The sequence below is a fragment of the Dermacentor albipictus genome, chromosome 5 (assembly GCF_038994185.2).
Source record: "Dermacentor albipictus isolate Rhodes 1998 colony chromosome 5, USDA_Dalb.pri_finalv2, whole genome shotgun sequence".
In the NCBI taxonomy this organism is placed as follows: domain Eukaryota; kingdom Metazoa; phylum Arthropoda; class Arachnida; order Ixodida; family Ixodidae; genus Dermacentor; species Dermacentor albipictus.
The window spans coordinates 28770000-28790340 of record NC_091825.1 but is presented as its reverse complement, the minus strand read 5'-3'; the positions used below and the strand labels follow the sequence as shown (position 1 = coordinate 28790340).

The 20341-nt window shown below is 48.8% G+C and overlaps 1 protein-coding gene across 3 annotated transcripts in view; it reads left to right on the top strand.

The window, feature by feature from the left end:
- Positions 1 to 20341, top strand: part of LOC139060411 (uncharacterized) — a 341522-nt gene that overhangs the window by 306436 nt on the left and 14745 nt on the right. Inside the window, exon 8 of one of the 3 annotated variants that reach the window (XR_011514794.1) lies at positions 13295 to 13365. The exons of 1 other annotated variant lie outside the window; for it this stretch is intronic. Coding sequence is in view for 1 of the 2 variants with exons in the window: in XM_070539520.1 (XP_070395621.1) it covers positions 13565 to 13787 (223 nt within the window). In the remaining variant the exon portion in view is untranslated. Of the gene's footprint in view, positions 1 to 13294; positions 13366 to 13564; positions 13788 to 20341 lie in introns of all 3 variants that reach the window. One more of the 3 variants, XM_070539520.1, reaches the window with a different exon arrangement.

Here is a 20341-nt window from a genome sequence, read left to right as displayed (position 1 = left end):
CGCCTGCTGGATACCTCCTTCTTAGCAGTCCGATGATGCTGACAGCGCAAAGTCCGCAGTGTCCAGATACACCAGTGAACCACACGTGTCCGGACTCTGGCAATGCGCAGAAGGGGCAGTCGTCCCTATGCGTTGAGATGATCCAGCGCAACCGAGAGCAGCGACAAAATTTCCTGCACAATCTCTTGAAGCTTTGCAGTATGTTGCTTGCTGAAGATTGCAGCGGGAAGCAAGCTGTAAAATGGGCAAATGTGGATGCGTGAGATGCGTCGACTACTACGCTGCCACTGCTGCCACGGTAATGCACGCCTGCTGGATAGCTCCTTTTAAGCACTCCGGTGATGCTGACAGCGCCAAGCCCGCAGTGTCCAGATACACCAGTGAACCAAACGTCTCCAGATACTTGCAATGCGCAGAAGGGGCAGTCTCCCCTATGCGCTGAGATGATCCAGCGCAACCGAGAGCAGCGAAAAAATTTCTCGCACAGTTTCTTGAAGATTTGCAGTATGTTGCTTGTTGAAGATTGCAGCGGGAAGCACGCTGTAAAATGGGCAAATGTAGATGCGTGAGATGCGTCGACTACTACGCTGTCACTTCCACGGTAATGTACGCTTTCTGTTTAGCTAATTTCAAGCACTCCGGTGATGCTGACAGCGCCAAGTCCGCAGTGTCCAGATACACCAGTGAACCACACGTCTCCAGATACTGGCAATGCACAGAGAGGGCAGTTGTAACTATGCGCTGAGATGATCCAGCGCAACCGAGAGCAGCGGCGAAATTTCCCCGTCTGTGGAAGCTTTGCAGAATGTTGCTTGGTGAAGATTGCAGCGGGAAACAAGCTGTAAAATAGGCAAATGTAGACGCGTGAGATGCGTCGGCTCCTACGCTGCCACTGCTGCTACTGTAATGCACGCCTGCTGGATAGCTCCTTCTTAGCAGTCCGATGATGCTGACAGCGCAAAGTCCGCAGTGTCCAGATAAACCAGTGAACCACACGTATCCAGATACTGGCAATGCGCAGAAGGGGCAGTCGTCCCTATGCGCTGTGATGATCCATCGACACCGATTGCTGCGATGAAATTTCGCGCACCTTCTCTTGAAGGTTTGCAGCATGTTGCTTGCGGAAGATTGCAGCGGGAAACAAGATGTAAAATAGGTAAACGTAGATGCGTGAGATGCGTCGACTACTACGCTGCCACTGCTGCCAGGGTAATGCATGTCTGCTGGATAGCTCCTTTTAAACAGTTCCGTGATGCTGACAGCACCAAGTTTGCAGTGTCCAGATACACCAGTGAGCCACACGTGTCCAAACACTGGCAATGCGCAGAATGGGCAGTCGTCCCTGTGAACTGAGATGGTCCAGCGCAACCGAGAGCAGCGACGAAATTTCCAGCAATATCTCTTGAAGTTTTGCAGAATGTTGCTAGCTGAAGCTTGCAGCGGGAAACAAGCTGTAAAATAGGCCAATGTAGATGCGTGAGATGCGTCGACTATTACGCTGTCACTGCTGCCACTGTAATGCACGCCCGCTGGATACCTCCTTCTTAGCAGTCCAGCAGTCCGATGATGCTGACAGCGCAAAGTCCGCAGTGTCCAGATACACCAGTGAACCACACGTCTCCAGATACTGGCAATGCGCAGAAAGGGCAGTCGTCCCTATGTGCTGAGATGATCCAGCGCAACCAAGAGCAGCAGCGAAATTTCCCGCACTCTCTCTTGAAGCTTTGCAGTATGTTGCTTGCGGAAGATTGCAGCGGGAAACAAGCTGTAAAATAGGTAAATGTAGATGCGTGAGATGCGTCGACTACTACGCTGCCACTGCTGCCAGGGTAATGCATGTCTGCTGGATAGCTCCTTTTAAACAGTCCCGTGATGCTGACAGCACCAAGTTCGCAGTGTCCAGATACACCAGTGAGCCACACGTGTCCAAACACTGGCAATGCGCAGAATGGGCAGTCGTCCCTGTGAACTGAGATGATCCAGCGCAACCGAGAGCAGCGACAAAATTTCCAGCAATATCTCTTGAAGCTTTGCAGAATGTTGCTAGCTGAAGCTTGCAGCGCGAAACAAGCTGTAAAATAGGCCAATGTAGATGCGTGAGATGCGTCGACTACTACGCTGCCACTGCTGCCACTGTAATACACGCCTGCTAGATACCTCCTTCTTAGCAGTCCAGCAGTCCGACGATGCTGACAGCGCAAAGTCCGCAGTGTCCTGATACACCAGTGAACCACACGTCTCCAGATACTGGCAATGCGCAGAAAGGGCAGTCGTCCCTATGTGCTGAGATGATCCAGCGCAACCAAGAGCAGCAGCGAAATTTCCCGCACTGTCTCTTGAAGCTTTGCAGTATGTTGCTTGCTGAAGATTGCAGCGGGAAACAAGCTGTAAAATAGGCAAATGTAGATGCGTGAGATGCGTCGACTACTACGCTGCCACTGCTGCCACTGTAATGCACGCCTGCTGGATACCTCCTTCTTAGCAGTCCGATGATGCTGACAGCGCAAAGTCCGCAGTGTCCAGATAAACCAGTGAACCACACGTGTCCAGAATCTGGCAATGCGCAGAAGGGGCAGTCGTCCCTATGCGCTGAGATGATCCAGCGCAACCGAGAGCAGCGACAAAATTTCCCGCACAATCTCTTGAAGCTTTGCAGTATGTTGCTTGCTGAAGATTGCAGCGGGAAACAAGCTGTAAAATAGGCAAATGTAGATGCGTGAGATGCGTCAACTACTACGCTGCCACTGCTGCCACTGTAATGCACGCATGCTGGATACCTCCTTTTTAGCAGTCCGGTGATGTTGACAGCGCAACGTCCGCAGTGTCCAGATACACCAGTGAAGCACACGTCTCCAGATACTGGCAATGCACAGAAAGGGCAGTCGTCCCTATGTGCTGAGATGATCCAGCGCAACCAAGAGCAGCAGCGAAATTTCCCGCACTGTCTCTTGAAGCTTTGCAGTATGTTGCTTGCTGAAGATTGCAGCGGGAAACAAGCTGTAAAATAGGCCAATGTAGATGCGTGAGATGCGTCGACTACTACGCTGCCACTGCTGCCACGGCAATGCACACCTGCTGCATAGCTCCTTTTTAGCAGACCGGTGATGCTGACAACGCCAAGTCCGCAGTGTCCAGATACACCAGTGAACCACACGTGTCCAGAATCTGGCAATGCGCAGAAGGGGCAGTCGTCCCTATGCGCTGAGATGATCCAGCGCAACCGAGAGCAGCGACAAAATTTCCTGCACAATCTCTTGAAGCTTTGCAGTATGTTGCTTGCTGAAGATTGCAGCGGGAAGCAAGCTGTAAAATGGGCAAATGTGGATGCGTGAGATGCGTCGACTACTACGCTGCCACTGCTGCCACGGTAATGCACGCCTGCTGGATAACTCCTTTTAAGCACTCCGGTGATGCTGACAGCGCCAAGCCCGCAGTGTCCAGATACACCAGTGAACCAAACGTCTCCAGATACTTGCAATGCGCAGAAGGGGCAGTCGCCCCTATGCGCTGAGATGATCCAGCGCAACCGAGAGCAGCGACAAAATTTCTCGCACAGTTTCTTGAAGCTTTGCAGTATGTTGCTTGTTGAAGATTGCAGCGGAAAGCACGCTGTAAAATGGGCAAATGTAGATGCGTGAGATGCGTCGACTACTACGCTGTCACTTCCACGGTAATGTACGCTTTCTGTTTAGCTAATTTCAAGCACTCCGGTGATGCTGACAGCGCCAAGTCCGCAGTGTCCAGATACACCAGTGAACCACACGTCTCCAGATACTGGCAATGCACAGAAAGGGCAGTCGTAACTATGCGCTGAGATGATCCAGCGCAACCGAGAGCAGCGGCGAAATTTCCCCGTCTGTGGAAGCTTTGCAGAATGTTGCTTGGTGAAGATTGCAGCGGGAAACAAGCTGTAAAATAGGCAAATGTAGACGCGTGAGATGCGTCGGCTACTACGCTGCCACTGCTGCTACTGTAATGCACGCCTGCTGGATAGCTCCTTCTTAGCAGTCCGATGATGCTGACAGCGCAAAGTCCGCAGTGTCCAGATAAACCAGTGAACCACACGTATCCAGATACTGGCAATGCGCAGAAGGGGCAGTCGTCCCTATGCGCTGTGATGATCCAGCGACACCGATTGCTGCGATGAAATTTCGCGCACCTTCTCTTGAAGGTTTGCAGCATGTTGCTTGCGGAAGATTGCAGCGGGAAACAAGCTGTAAAATAGGTAAACGTAGATGCGTGAGATGCGTCGACTACTACGCTGCCACTGCTGCCAGGGTAATGCATGTCTGCTGGATAGCTCCTTTTAAACAGTTCCGTGATGCTGACAGCACCAAGTTCGCAGTGTCCAGATACACCAGTGAGCCACACGTGTCCAAACACTGGCAATGCGCAGAATGGGCAGTCGTCCCTGTGAACTGAGATGATCCAGCGCAACCGAGAGCAGCGACGAAATTTCCAGCAATATCTCTTGAAGTTTTGCAGAATGTTGCTAGCTGAAGCTTGCAGCGGGAAACAAGCTGTAAAATAGGCCAATGTAGATGCGTGAGATGCGTCGACTACTACGCTGTCACTGCTGCCACTGTAATGCACGCCTGCTGGATACCTCCTTCTTAGCAGTCCAGCAGTCCGATGATGCTGACAGCGCAAAGTCCGCAGTGTCCAGATACACCAGTGAACCACACGTCTCCAGATACTGGCAATGCGCAGAAAGGGCAGTCGTCCCTATGTGCTGAGATGATCCAGCGCAACCAAGAGCAGCAGCGAAATTTCCCGCACTGTCTCTTGAAGCTTTGCAGTATGTTGCTTGCTGAAGATTGCAGCGGGAAACAAGCTGTAAATTAGGCAAATGTAGATGCGTGAGATGCGTCGACTACTAGGCTGCCACTGCTGCCACGGTAATGCACGCCTGCTGGATAGCTCCTTTTTAGCAGACCGGTGATGCTGACAACGCCAAGTCCGCAGTGTCCAGATACACCAGTGAACCACACATGTCAAACCCCGGCAAAGCGCAGAAGGGGCAGTCCTCCCTATGCGCTGAGATGATCCAGCGCAACGGAGAGCAGCGGCGAAATTTCCCCGTCTCTTGAAACATTGCAGTATGTTGCTTCCTGAAGATTGCAGCGGGAAACAAGCTGTAAAATAGGCAAATGTAGGTGCGTGAGATGCGTCGGCTACTACGCTGTCACTGCTGGCACGGTAATGCACGCCTGCTGAATAGCTCCTTTTAAGCAGTCCGGTGATGCTGACAGCGCCAAGTCCGCAGTGTCCAGATAAACCAGTGAACCACACGTGTCCAGATACTGGCAATGCGCAGAATGGGCAGTCGTCCCTATGCAATGAGATGATCCAGCGCAACCGAGAGCTGCGACGAAATTTCCAGCACTGTCTCTTGAAGCTTTGCAGTATATCGCTCGCTGAAGATTGCAGCGGGACACAAGCTGTAAAATAGGCATATGTAGATGCGTGAGATGCGTCGACAACTACGCTGCCACTGCTGCCACTGTAAGGCACGCCTGCTGGATAGCTTCTTTTTAGCAGTCCGGTGATGCCGACAGCGCCAAGTCCGCAGTGTCCAGATACACCAGTGAACCACACGTGTCTAGACACTGGCAATGCGCAGAAAGGGCAGTCGTCCCTAGGCGCTGAGATGATCCAGCACAACCGAGAGGAGCGGCGAAAGTTCCCCGTCTCTTGAAGCTTTGCAGTATGTTCCTTGCTGAAGATTGCAGCGGGAAACAAGCTGTAAAATAGGCAAATGTAGGTGCGTCAGATGCGTCGACTACTACGCTGCCACTGCTGCCACGGTAATGCACGCCTGCTGGATAGCTCCGTTTAAGCGGTCCGGTGATGCTGACAGCGCCAAGTTCGCAGTGCGCAGATACACCAGTGAACGACACTTGTGCAGACTCTGGCAATGCGCAGAATGGGCAGTCGTCCCTATGCGCTGAGATGATGCAGCGTAACCGAGAGCAGCGACAAAATTTCCCGCACTCTCTCTTGAAGCCTTGCAGTATGTTGCTTGCTGAAGATTGCAGCGGGAAGCAAGCAGTAAAATTGGCAGATGTAGATGCGTGAGATGCGTCGACTACTACGCTGTCACTGCTGCCAAGGTAATGCACGCCTCTGGATAGCTCCTTTTAAGCACTCCGGTGATGCCGACAGCGCCAAGTCTGCAGTGTACAGATACACCAGTGAACCACACGTGTCCGAACACTGGCAATGCGCAGAAGGGACAGTCGTCCCTATGCGCTGTGATTATCCAGCGCAACGGAGAGCAGCTACAAAATTTCCCGCACGGTCTCTTGAAGCTTTGTAGTATGTTTCTTGCTGAAGATTGCAGCGGGAAACAAGCTGTAAAATAGCCAAATGCATATGCGTGAGATGCGTCGACTACTACGCTGCCACTGCTCCCACGGTAATGCACGCCTGCTGGATAGCTCCGTTTAAGCGGTCCGGTGATGCTGACAGCGCCAAGTTCGCAGTGCGCAGATACACCAGTGAACGACACGTGTGCAGACTCTGGCAATGCGCAGAATGGGCAGTCGTCCCTATGCGCTGAGATGATGCAGCGTAACCGAGAGCAGGGACAAAATTTCCCGCACTCTCTCTTGAAGCCTTGCAGTATGTTGCTTGCTGAAGATTGCAGCGGGAAGCAAGCAGTAAAATTGGCAGATGTAGATGCGTGAGATGCGTCGACTACTACGCTGTCACTGCTGCCAAGGTAATGCACGCCTCTGGATAGCTCCTTTTAAGCACTCCGGTGATGCCGACAGCGCCAAGTCTGCAGTGTACAGATACACCAGTGAACCACACGTGTCCAAACACTGGCAATGCGCAGAAGGGGCAGTCGTCCCTATGCGCTGCGATTATCCAGCGTAACCGAGAGCAGCGACAAAATTTCCCGCACTGTCTCTTGAAGCCTTGCAGTATGTTGCTTGCTGAAGATTGCAGCGGGAAGCAAGCAGTAAAATTGGCAGATTTAGATGCCTGAGATGCGTCGACTACTACGGTGTCACTGCTGCCAAGGTAATGCACGCCTCTGGATAGCTCCTTTTAAGCACTCCGGTGATGCCGACAGCGCCAAGTCTGCAGTGTACAGATACACCAGTGAACCACACGTGTCCAAACAATGGCAATGCGCAGAAAGGGCAGTCGTCCCTATGAACTAAGATGATCCAGCGCAACCGAGAGCAGCGCCAAAATTTCCCGCACTGTCTCTTGAAGCTTTGCAGTATGTTGCTTGCTGAAGATTGCAGCGGGAAACAAGCTGTAAAATAGGTAAATGTAGATGCGTTAGATGCGTCGACTACTACGCTGCCACTGCTGCCAGGGTAATGCATGCCTGCTGGATAGCTCCTTTTAAACTGTCCTGTGATGCTGACAGCGCCAAGTCCGCAGTGTCCAGATACACCAAAGAACCACACGTCTCCAGACACTTGCAATACGCATACGGGGCAGTCGTCCCTATGCGCTGAGATGATCCAGCGCAACCGAGAGCAGCGACGAAATTTCCCGCACTGTCTCTTGAAGCTTTGCAGAATGTTGCTTGCTGAAGATTGCACCCGGAAACAAGCTGTAAAATGGCAAATGTATAGATGCGCGAGATGCGTTGACTACTACGCTGCCACTGCTGCCACGGTAATGCACGCCTGCTGGGTAGCTCCTTTTAAACAGTCCTGTGATGCTGACAGCGCCAAGATCGCAGTGTCCAGATACACCAGTGAACCACACGTGTCCAGCACTGGCAATGCGCAGAAGGGGCAGTCGGCCCTATGAACTAAGTTGATCCAGCGCAACCGAGAGCAGCGACGAAATTTCCAGCACTGTCTCTTGAAGCTTTGCAGTATGTTGCTTGCTGAAGATTGCAGCGGGAAACAAGCCGTAAAATAGCCAAATGCATATGCGTGAGATGCATCGACTACTACGCTGCCACTGCTGCCAGGGTAGTGCACGCCTGCTGGATAGCTCCGTTTAAGCGGTCCGGTGATCCTGACAGCGCCAAGTTAGCAGTGTCCAGATACACCAGTGAACGACACGTGTGCAGACTCTGGCAATGCGCAGAAGGGGCAGTCGTCCCTATGCCCTGAGATGATGCAGCGTAACCGAGAGCAGCGACAAAATTTCCCGCACTGTCTCTTGAAGCCTTGCAGTATGTTGCTTGCTGAAGATTGCAGCGGGAAGCAAGCAGTAAAATTGGCAGATGTAGATGCGTGAGATGCGGCGACTACTACGCTGTCACTGCTGCCACGGTAATGCACGCCTGCTGGATATTTCCTTTTAAACAGTCCCGTGATGCTGACAGCGCCAAGATCGCAGTGTCCAGATACACCAGTGAACCACACGTGTCCAGCACTGGCAATGCGCAGAAGGGGCAGTCGGCCCTATGAACTAAGTTGATCCAACGCAACCAAGAGCAGCGACGAAATTTCCAGCACTGTCTCTTGAAGCTTTGCAGTATGTTGCTTGCTGAAGATTGCAGCGGGAAACAAGCTGTAAAATAGCCAAATGCATATGCGTGAGATGCATCGACTACTACGCTGCCACTGCTGCCACGGTAATGCACGCCTGCTGGATAGCTCCTTTTAAGCACTCCGGTGATGCTGACAGCGCCAAGTCCGCAGTGTCCAGATACGCCAGTGAACCACACGTGTGCAGACTCTGGCAATGCGCAAAAGGGGCAGTCGTCCCTATGCACTGAGATGATTCAGCGCAACCGAGAGCAGCGGCGAAATTTCCCGCACTGTCTCTTGAAGCTTTGCAGAATGTTGCTTGCTGAAGATTGCAGCGGGAAACAAGCTGTAAAATGGCAAATGTATAGATGCGCGAGATGCGTTGACTACTACGCTGCCACTGCTGCCACTGTAATGCACGCCTGCTGGATAGCTCCTTTTTAGCAGTCCGGTGACGCTGACAGCGCAAAGTCCGCAGTGTCCAGATACACCAGTGAACCACACGTGTCCAGACTCTGGCAATGCGCAAAAGGGGCAATCGTCCCTATGCACTGAGATGATCCAGCGCAAGGGGGAGCAGCGGCGAAATTTCCGCGTCTCTTGAAGCATTGCAGTATCATGCTTGCTGAGGATTGCAGCGGGAAACAAGCTGTAAAATAGCCAAATGCATATGCGTGAGATGCGTCGACTACTACGGTGCCACTGCTGCGAGGGTAATGCACGACTGCTTGATAGCTCCTTTTACACAGTCCCCTGATGCTGACAGCGCCAAGTTAGCAGTGTCCAGATACACCAGTGAACCACACGTGTCCAGACACTGGCAATGTGCAGAAAGGGCAGTCGTCCTTATGCGCTGAGATGATCCAGCGCAACCGAGAGCAGCGGCGAAAGTTCCCCGTCTCTTGAAGCTTTGCAGTATGTTGCTTGCTGCAGATGGCAGCGGGAAACAAGCTGCAAAATAGGCAAATGTAGATGCGTGAGATGCTTTGACCACTACACTGCCACTACTGGCACTGCTGCCACGGTAATGCACGCCTGCTGGGTAGCTTCTTTTAAGCTGTCTGGTGATGCTTGCAGCGCCAAGGCCACTGTGTCCAGATACACCAGTGAACCACACGTGTCCAGACTCTGGCAATGTGCAGAAGGGGCAGTCGTCCGTATGTGCCGTGATGATCCAGCGCAACCGAGACGAGCGGCAAAATTTCCCGGACTGTCTCCCGAAGCTTTTCAGTTTGTTGCTTGCTGCAGATGGCAGCGGGAAACAAGCTGTAAAATAGGCAAATGTAGATGCGTGAGATGCTTTGACCACTACACTGCCACTACTGGCACCACTGACCCCATTGAAGCCCTTGGGTTCAGCGTGAGCAGGGAAAAGGTAAACATGTCGGCAATGGAGATTATTGGGAGGCAGCTGGAAGATTGTTGGACGAAAATTACGGAAACGATACAAAACGGAGACGTAGAAAAGCAAAGTTTGCAATAGTGGGTCAGAAAATTGCTTGTGGGAGTTCATATTGTTTTTCTTCTTTTTTATTTTCTTTTTTAAGCTAGGTAGCACATTAGGCAATGTCATAGAAAAAGCTTGGCGGCGCAACCCACCGCCGCGTTAAAAAGGGACGCTTACAACATCCATCCAAGCGCAGGAGCGAAGGTAGGCTGCCTATGCATTTGAGCGTTCGCACTGCTCTGTGTCCCCACACTACTTCAATGTTAATCGCACTACCATCGACATTCATCAATCAACAGGTTCTGCGCGATCTTCTATTTATTCTTGTTCAGGACTGTGATAACTATAAGAACATGAACGTGGCCAGGTGGTAGGGAGCAGCCCCTCAGTTGGATTACATAGGAGAAATATTAGAGATTGGAGTTAATAAAGGTGTAAGAATAAAGAGAAAAAGCGGGCACGTCCTGTGCTACCGGGGCTTTGCAGACAGACGAGAACTAGGAGTCGGGTGCTTGATTAATAAAGATATAGCTGGTAACACAGGGATTCTATAGCATTAACAAGAGGGTGGCCGGTCTTGTGAAACTTAATAAGAGGTGCAAATTGAAGGTCGTACAGGTTTACGCCGCTACATCCAGTTATGATGTCCAGGAAGTCAAAAGCTTCTATGATGGCATGGAATCGGCGATGGGTGAAGTCAAAACAAAATACAGTGTACTGATGGGTGACTTCGATGCCACGGTAGGCAAGAAGCAAGCTGGAGACAAGTCAAAGGGGGAATGTCGCATAGGGTCTAGGAATAGCAGGAGAGAGTTATTAGTAAAGTTTGCAGAACAGAATATTATTCGGATAATCAATACCTTCTTCCACAAGTGGAATAGCCGAAAGGGGACGTGGAGGAGCCCGAATGGCGAGACTACAAATGAAATAGACTTCATACTCTGCGCTAATCCTGGCATTATACAAGATGTGGGCGTGCTCAGAAAGGTGCGCTGCAGTGACTATAGGATGATAAGAACTCGAATTAGCCTAGACCTGAGAAGGGAACGGAAGAAACTGGTACATAAGAAACCGATAAATGAGTTAGCGGTAAGAGGGAAAATGGAGCAATTCCAGATCAAGCTACAGAACAGGTATTCAGCTTTAAGTCAAGAAGAAGACCTTCGTGTTGAAGCAATGAACGACAATCTTGTGGGCATCATTAAGGAGTGGGCAATGGAAGTCGGTGGTAACGCCGTTAGACAGGAAACCAGTAAGCTATCGCAGGAGACGAAAGATCTGATCAAGAAACACCAATGCATGAAAGCTTCTAAACCTACAGATAGAACAGAACTGGCAGAACTTTTGAAGTTAGTCAACAAGCGTAAGACAGCTGACATAAGGAAGTATAATATGGATAGAATTGAACATGCTCTCAGGAACGGAGGAAGCCTAAAAGCAGCGAAGAAGAAACTAGGAATATTCAAGAATCAGATGTACGCCCTAAGAGACAAAGCCGGCAATATCAATACTAATATGCATTAGATAGTTTTAGAGGCTGAGGAGTTCTATAGAGATTTATAAAGTACCAGTGGTACTCACAATAGTAATGGAAGGTATAATATTCTAGAGGAATTTGAAATCGCACAAGTGACGCCGAAAGAAGTAAAGAAAGCCTTGGGAGCTATGCAAACGGTTAAGGCTGGTAGGGAGGATCAGGTAACAGCAGATTTGTTGAAAGATGGTGGGCAGATTGTTCTCGAAAAACTGGCCACCCTGCATACGCAAAGCCTCATGAATTCGAGCGTACTGGAATCTTGGAGGAACGCTAACATAATCCTAATCCATAAGAAAGGGGACGCCAAAGACATGAAAAATTCTAGACCGATCAGTTTACTGTCCGTTGCCTACAAAGTATTTATTAAGGATATCGCAAATAGAATCAGGAACACCTTAAACTTGTGTCAACCAAAGGACCAGACAGGATTCCGTAATGGCTACTCAACAATAGACCATATTCACACTATCACTCAGGTGGTAGAGAAATGTGCGTAATATACCCAACCTTTATATATCGCTTTCATTGATTACGAGAAAGCGTTTGATTCAGTCTAAACCTCAGGAGTCATGGAGGCATTAAGGATTAAGGTGCGGACGAGCCGTATGTAAAGATACTGAAAGATATATATGGCGCCTCCACAGCCACCGTAGTCCTCCATAAAGTAAGCAACAAAATCTCAATAAAGAAAGGCGTCAGGCAGGAAGATACGACCTCTCCAACGCTATTCACAGCGTGCTTACAGAAGGTATTCAGAGACATTGATTGGGAAGAATTGGGGATAAGAGTTAATGGAGAATAGCTTAGTTACTTGCGATTCGCTGATGATATTGCCTTGCTTAGTAACTCAGGGGACAAATTTCAATGCATGATCACTGACCTGGAGAGACAAAGCAGAAGGGTGGGTCTAAAAGTTAATCTGCAGAAAACTAAAGTAATGTTTAACAGTCTCGGAAGAGAACAGCAGTGTACGATAGATAGTGAGGCACTGGAAGTGGTAGGGGAATGCATCTACTTAGGACAGGTTGTGACCGCGGAGCCGTAATATGAAACTAAAATAATCAGAAGAATAAGAATTGGCTGGGGTGCGTTTGGCAGGCATTCTCAAACCATGAACAGCAGCTTGCCATCATCATTCGAAAGAAAAGTGTATAACAGCTGTGTCTTACCAGTACTCACGTACGAGGCAGAAACCTGGAGGCCTACGAAAAGGGTTCTACTCCAATTGAGGACGACGCAGCGAGCTACGGAAGAAAGAATGATGTGTGTAACGTTAAAGGATAGGAAAAGAGCAGATTGGGTGAGGGAGCAAACGCTAGTTAATGACATCTTAGTTGAAATCAAGAAAGAGAAATGGGCATGGGCGGGACATGTAATGAGGAGGCAAGATAAGCGATGGTCATTACGTGTTAGGGACCGGACCGGTTACGGTTACGGACCATTAAGGTTACGGTTCTAAGGAAAGGGAAGCGTAGCAGGGGGCGGGAGAAAGTTAGGTGAGCTGATGAGATTAAGTAGTTTGCAGGGGCAATACGGGCACAATTAGCATATGACCGGGTAGTTGTAGAAGAATGGGAGAGGCCTTTGCCCTGCAGTGGGCGTCACCAGACTGATATTGATGATGGTGATGATGATGATGATGATGAATAAAGGTAAAGCAGATATAGCCAGACTGCGAGATCGCGACGTGGTAGCCCGTAATTAGTTTGCACAGGCTAGGTGACTATTTGTCGCCATCACGATTCCTGTGGGATGTCATTAGCAGTCGCCATCAAAGAACGACCTTACTGCTCGTACGGAAAGAGTCTATGCTCCTGTGTTCACTTTTGACCTATTTAATATTGTACGATATTGCAGGGAATAGCCTACCTACATTTACTTCTTAATGTCATTGCTGGCGAAGTTGATGGCTCGTCAGCGGGTGAACCGTAAGTCTGCTCTTTGTGTCACCTGAACCTAATCAGTATTTTTATTTTTCTGATGCTTTCCAATAATCGTATGTATCTAGATTTGGCCATGGAAAAATATTCTATTCATTTATTGACGCTTATGTGCGGCTGTAAAAACAGTTTCATTTCGCCTTTTAGAGGCACCATTCAAACACTGCTTTGTTTTTTCCACCTACAGACCTATAATTGGGGGCGCGATCGGCGATGCCTCCTTCAGAGGCATCTACTATAATCCGTCTTGTAACCAATGCCTATTCAAATTGCACATCTTGGAGAGAGGTATTGATCTTTTTTACTTGGATGCTCATTACGTGATCGATGTCGGCGATAAAGGTAAAAGCAACTTTACTGGGTATTTTTATCTTGAGATATTGAACATGAACCCTCAACGAATCTACGTGGTAAGATAATCTCTTAATCCCTATAAAAAATGAACGCTCTTCTTTTACTCCTTGTGTATTATGGGAGCTCAAACTATTAAATTCCTTGGCACGCTTTCGGGACTTCACGAAATTTTCGGGGACTACCTTTCTGCCTATTTCTCGGCCTGGCTCTCCAACCATTTTGCAGCCAGCTTGTGTGGCTGACCACTGGGTACGCACAAATTAGCGTACAACTATATACAGAGAAGTTACAACGCGTAATGGCGAAATAAATCCACATGTGCCCGTTCACACAACGTGCGCCTAAAGCTGGAACCGGTAGTGTGGCTCTACGAAAAATATTGGCCAATTCCAGAGAGATTGCTCTCTCAAATTTGGGGCTTTTACGCCTTTACAATACGAAGACGTGTCCGAACCACACATTTAAAGCTGCTCTGCAAACATTCTCAATATCCAGTGGGCCAGTAGCCTTTTTCGTTGCTTTAGGTTTAGCAGAACGCCACAAATCACCTGTTTGTTGAATAAAGCCCCAGTACTGGTTCCTGTTCTGGCGCGCTTTGTGGGAACGGGGACATGTGGATTTAATTTATTTCGCCGTATTTTGTGAGAATTACGCGTTCTAGCTTCTCTGTATATATTTGTACGCTAACTTTGTGCGTCTTTTTTGTTCCAAGCTTAACTCAGACGCCTATTTTCTTGTCCTACGTGCACTGGAAGGCATGAAATCACCTAATTTTACAAGATGACAATGGCCAGAAACTCAGTCTCCACGAACGCCAAATCAACTTGAAGTCGCCAAAGAAGACCTTCTCTTCAAAAAGAAAGAGAAGAAACACGTAAAATTAGCCAGGTGTAAACGCCAACCGACGTGCTATGCAGTGAAGGCGAAGCAAAGTTGATGCACGCAACCTTGTGATTGTGCAGTTAAAATATTCTTTCCTCGCTTAAAACAAAATTTAATCCTTTAAATCTTTCTACGTGGATAGGCAGCAAAGCATAGTATGCAATGCGGACAAAGCCAGATTTTTACTTGGAACGCTACATTGTGGAAATGAAGCCACAAATTGAGTCAGACAGTAATTTTTTTTTCATTTTTGCCATGACATTAAGCAAATGTTTAGGTTTTATTTCATACCAGAGTATTTTTATCATTGAGTGTACACAGATACCAAGCCCATATCGTGGATATATTTGTCATGGAAATGTTAGTTTCTTTATTAAAAGATATTAAACAAGGGGCAATTGTTAGCTTTTTCTTACGACTAGAAGTTATGTAAATTAAAACAAAAAAGTAAACCACGACAATAGACATGAAAGAGTAGCGTCAGGCGAATGTATGAAAAATATTCACAATAACAGGTCAAAGCAATAAATTAGTACAAATTTTTCTGCCTGGCTTAGTTTCACTTGTGTGCGCAGCGCCACCTTCTAAGCGTCCTCACTGCATTAGAAATTTTTTTGAAAATAAAATCGCTTAAATAATTACTTCCCACACTGAGGTAACGCAGTATGATTTTATCCAGCAGAATCGGAGATGGTCGAAAAAACACCCAGTACACTTGAGATGGAATGACCGATATACAGAGTGTCCCAGCTAACTTGGACCACGATTTTAAAAATACCCAGAGATCTAGAGAAATCGTACCGACTGCATAGTAGCCGTAGTCGTATGTACTTACGACCAGTATTTTTTCATCTTGAAATATAACTTAATTAATCACTTTAATTAGTGGACTCTTTAATTACAGCTTGAGTCCCAAACATATCCATTACAATGTTATAGGGCACCTCAAATAACCTCCGAATCAAGCATTTGTTTAGTGCTCAGCTTTGCCTCGTTGGTTTTTCCGAGAAAACACAAAAGCGCGTGAAACATCCAAAATACGAAATAGCTACGCGCTCGCGCGGCGCTACTCATGCGCTCCCAAGCGAATAGCCACGTATACACGGTTTTACTAGCGGCGGCAGCTCGATACAGAGCTTCACGCTATGTAATGGTAGCGGTATCAAGAAAACACGCCGCTGACGCATTGATAAGCGTAGCGGAGCCTTGTACGACGCGGCGATAAGAGAATGCGTGCCGTATATCTTTCAATAGTTGCTTGTAGGCGCTTGAATAGCGACGTGCGAAAGCGCATCTATTTCGTATTTCGCGTATTTCGCCGGCTTGTGTTTTTTTTTTCTTGGAAAAAACAACTAGTCCTACTTCAGCACGAAATAAATTCTTGATTCGGAGGGTATTTAAGGTGCCCTACAACTTTATTTGATATCTTTGCGATTCGATCAAGCAATAATTAAAAAGTTCACTAATCAAAAGCAATTAGAAAAATGAAATGAAAGCAATGAAAAAAATACTGGCTTTAAGCACATACGACTACGGTTACTATGCAATCGGTAGGATTTCTCGAGCTTTTCGGTATTTTTAAAATCGTGGTCAAAGTTAGCTGGGACACCCTGTGTGTGTGTGTATATATATATATATATATATATATATATATATATATATATATATATATATATATATATATATATATATATATATATATGTATACACAGTGAAGTAGACGCGCGTATGAAGCGGATTATTGACGTGTCGGCCGGGGTCCGGCCTTCATTCGGCCGGACTTCATTCTGATGAACGCCGGACCCCGGCCGAAGCGTCAATAATCCGCTTCATACGCGCGTCTACTTCACTGTGAATATTTACCCGGACCCAGAACTGCTTTTTATCTCTCTCTCTCTCTCTTTATATATATATATATATATATATATATATATATATATATATATATATATTGTTACGTCCAAGCGCGTCACAGGGACGCGGGGATCAAGAAGAGAAGAAGGAAGACTGTGCAGCGGCCATTCCTGTTGTTCGTAGCCTGCCGTTCCTGCTCTCGCACGCGTAAATAAACCCCTTTTCCCCGTGCTTGTAACAAATTGGTGGACGGTGCGGGGTACACCTCGTAACCACGGAGCCTCCGCTGCTACAACTTCGCCGAAGCCGTCGACTTGCCGGACTTACGCCACCCTCACCTGACATGCCTGAATACGCCTGCCAGACTCCCGAAGGATCTGACGCGGCTTCTAGGCCAGCACCTGGTGTTCCGTGGCAATACTACCGCGTGCCGCTCACTTTCGGAGGAAAAGCCGGAGAAGATGTCGACGAGTGGCTCACGAACTACTGAAGGGTGAGCCGGTCTAACGGTTGGAACTCGACCGCACAGTTGTCCAATGTTGTATTTTCCCTTACCGACACTGCCCTCGTCTGGTACGAGAATCACGAAGACACGCTCACTTCGTGGGAGCTTTTCGTCGAGGAGCTCAGAGCGTGTTTTGGAGATTCTAGCGCAAAAAAGAAACGCGCTGAACAGACGCTTTCGCAACGAGCTCAGATTACCGGCGAGACCTGTACGACTTATATCGAAGAAGTGCTGAAACTGTGTAAAATAGTCAACTCTCAAATGTCTGAAGATGACAAAGTTGGACATTTGTTGGAAGGAATAGCCGAAGACGTCTACATTTTTTTGATCGGCAAGGAAAGCTTGGATTCCGTCTCTGACGTCATTCGCCACTGCCGAACCTTTGAGACGCTGAAGATGCGACGGATAATACCGAAGTTTGGTCGCCTGGCTAATGTCACGACGGTGGCAAGTGTAGACCCAAGCTCGTGTGTTGACCTTCCACCCACTATACGGCAGATTGTTCGCGAAGAGTTGCTCCATCAGGAAGAGATGTACCGTTGCACACCCGGCATCACTGGCGCGTACTCACCACACGAGATGAGAAACACGGCCGTTTCGACATCATGGCAACCCACGGTGAACTCAGCGACCATCGAGTATAGGTCTACCCCACAAACGAGAGGGACCATGAGCTATCAAGGTCATGACTACGACCAACGCCCACGCCGCACGCACGCCTCCCAGCGGCCGATGCCTAGCCATGATGAATGTCACCCACCTACTGTCTATGCAGTCGACAGCAACATGCGCGACTACATGGAAGAACATCGCAATTTGAGGCATCTGCCGGTATGTTTCCAATGCGGTGTCGCGGGCCACATAGCGAGGTTTTGCAATCGTCGCCCAACAACGTGGAATGGTCGATCCGGATCTTCAACAAGGCCCACACCTCCTACGAGGACAACTCAACAGCCGTACACCACCTCTTGGTCAGCTGGCGTCCCTTCTGGCAGCGATTACTGGCAGAGAAGCTTCCGGAGCCGCTCGCCGGCATCTGACAGGAGTTTGACGCCACCGCCGACTTCTCGCGCACCGCGTTTACGTCAATCTCCATCGACAGTGTGCCGCTCCGCCTCGCCTTCACCACCGGAAAACTAGCTAGCGCGGCCGATGGGGGTGAGGACGCTCGACACGTGCTATCGACAGAAATGCCCCCTGCAGTTGCTATGATTAAGAACAAAGTGCATGTACACTCGCGGACAGAATTAAATGGACCACGGGATCTCCGAAAACGTTCAATTCCCGAGCAGCCTGTAGCAGTAACCAGTAAAACTGCCCACGACAACGTTGTTAGCATATGCTAGTCGAGGTCCAAAATGCAAATACCAGATTGCGTTGTGAGGTTGCAGAGATATTCAGCTTTTTCTTAGATTTCATGCTCCGTAATATTCTGCCCGCGACTGTACTTGTTGATGGTGTTGCTACAATGGCTTTAGTGGATACCGGAGCAACTGTATCCGTAATGAGTCTCGGTTTTAAAGGTCGGTTGGGGCGTAAAGTTGTATTTCGGTGGGACCAGGCTGCAACGTTTTGTGGAGTGAGCGGCGAGTCGTTGCGCCCTGTTTGTGTGTGCACTGCTGACGTATCCTTGGCTGGTGGAGTCTTCGCGACGGAGTTTGTAGTTATTCCCCGATCAACGCACGAAGTTATTTTGGGCATCGACTTTTTGCGACAGTGTGGTGCGACCGTCGATTGTCGCACGGGGGAAGTTTGCATCGATGGCCATGTTTCGTCCGGGCTCTTAGAGGAGACTTGCAGTCAAGGTGAACTTTGTGTATCTGCAGATACTGTTGTGCCTGCGTCCACCTGTGTGTGCGTGCCGGTTGTGTGTCGCGGTGAAGTTCCAGACAGTTTCGATGCCTCCGTAGAGCCAATGCATCTAAATTGTATGAAGAAGAACATTTTTGTCCCTCATTGTGTGGTATCCATCGGCAAGGGGCGTGCTGGCTTGTGGACGGCCAACTGCTCGGCAGAACCCGTCCTGCTTCCAGACGGCTTGAAACTCGCCTACTTTACAGAATACTCGTCCTCGTCCGTAGCCGTACTAACAGATCCGCCATGTGAACCTGCTGACCTTCGCCAAGTCTCAGACAAAAGCTTCTATGATAAACAAGTCACTCAGCACAAGGGAGCGCCATACTTTGGTGGATACGCTTTCTAAGCATCTGTCAGTGTTTGACTTTGCGCAGCCAGACAAAGCGTTCTCGTTTCCCGAGTCACGAACACACCACACTATACATATGGGATCTGCGCGGCCGATCAGGCAAAAGCCTTATCGCGTGTCGCCTAACGAGCGGAAGATAATCGAGGAACAAGTGAGTGGCATCATGAAAAATGGAATAATACAAGAGTCCTCGAGTCCGTGGGCAGCTCCGGTCATACTTGTCAGAAAGAAAGACGGTAACTGGAGATTTTGCGTAGATTATCGAAGATTAAACGCCGTGACTAAGAAGGATGTCTACCCCCTGCCCCGGATTGATGATGCATTGATTGCCTGCATTCGGCCTCTTATTTTTCTTCAGTGGACCTGCGCTCAGGATATTGGCAAATCCCTATACACCCGGCAGACAAGGAGAAAACAGCCTTCATAACCCCGGATGGATTATTCGAATTCAATGTGATGCCATTTGGGTTGTGCAACGCTCCAGCAACCTTTGAAAGGTTCATGGACACCTTTCTGCGTGGGTTAAAGTGGAACATCTGTATGTGCTATCTTGACGACGTTGTTATATTCGGGCGCACATTCAATGAGCGCAATATGCGCCTGGATATTGTCCTCGACTGCATCAAGAACGCTGGCCTGGTTCTGAACTCCAAGAAATGTAACTTTGGTGACCGTCAAACCCCTGTGCTGGGTCACCTAGTTGACAAAGACGGTATCCGGCCTGATCCCCTCAAGACGGCAGCTGTCGAGGCATTCAGTGCACCGCAGTCAGTGAAGCAACTCCGTAGTTTTCTGGGTATTTGCTCTTACTTTCGCCGATTTATTCCTGGTTTTGCTGACGTCGCTTATCCTCTGACAAATCTGCTACATAAAGACGCCCGGTTTGAGTGGACACCCGAGTGCGATTCTGCATTTCGTCAGCTGAAGTTCCTGTTAACCTCCCGACCTATCCTTCGCCACTTCAATCCTACTGCGCCGACAGAAATCCACACAGATGCTAGTGGCGTTGGTCTGGGTGCCGTATTGGTCCAACGCTATGACGACCGTCAGCACGTGATTGCTTTTGCAAGCCGCTCATTAAGCAAACCTGAACGGAATTACACGGTGACAGAGCAAGAATGCCTCGCTGTAATTTTTGCGGTTCAGCGATTTCGCTCGTACTT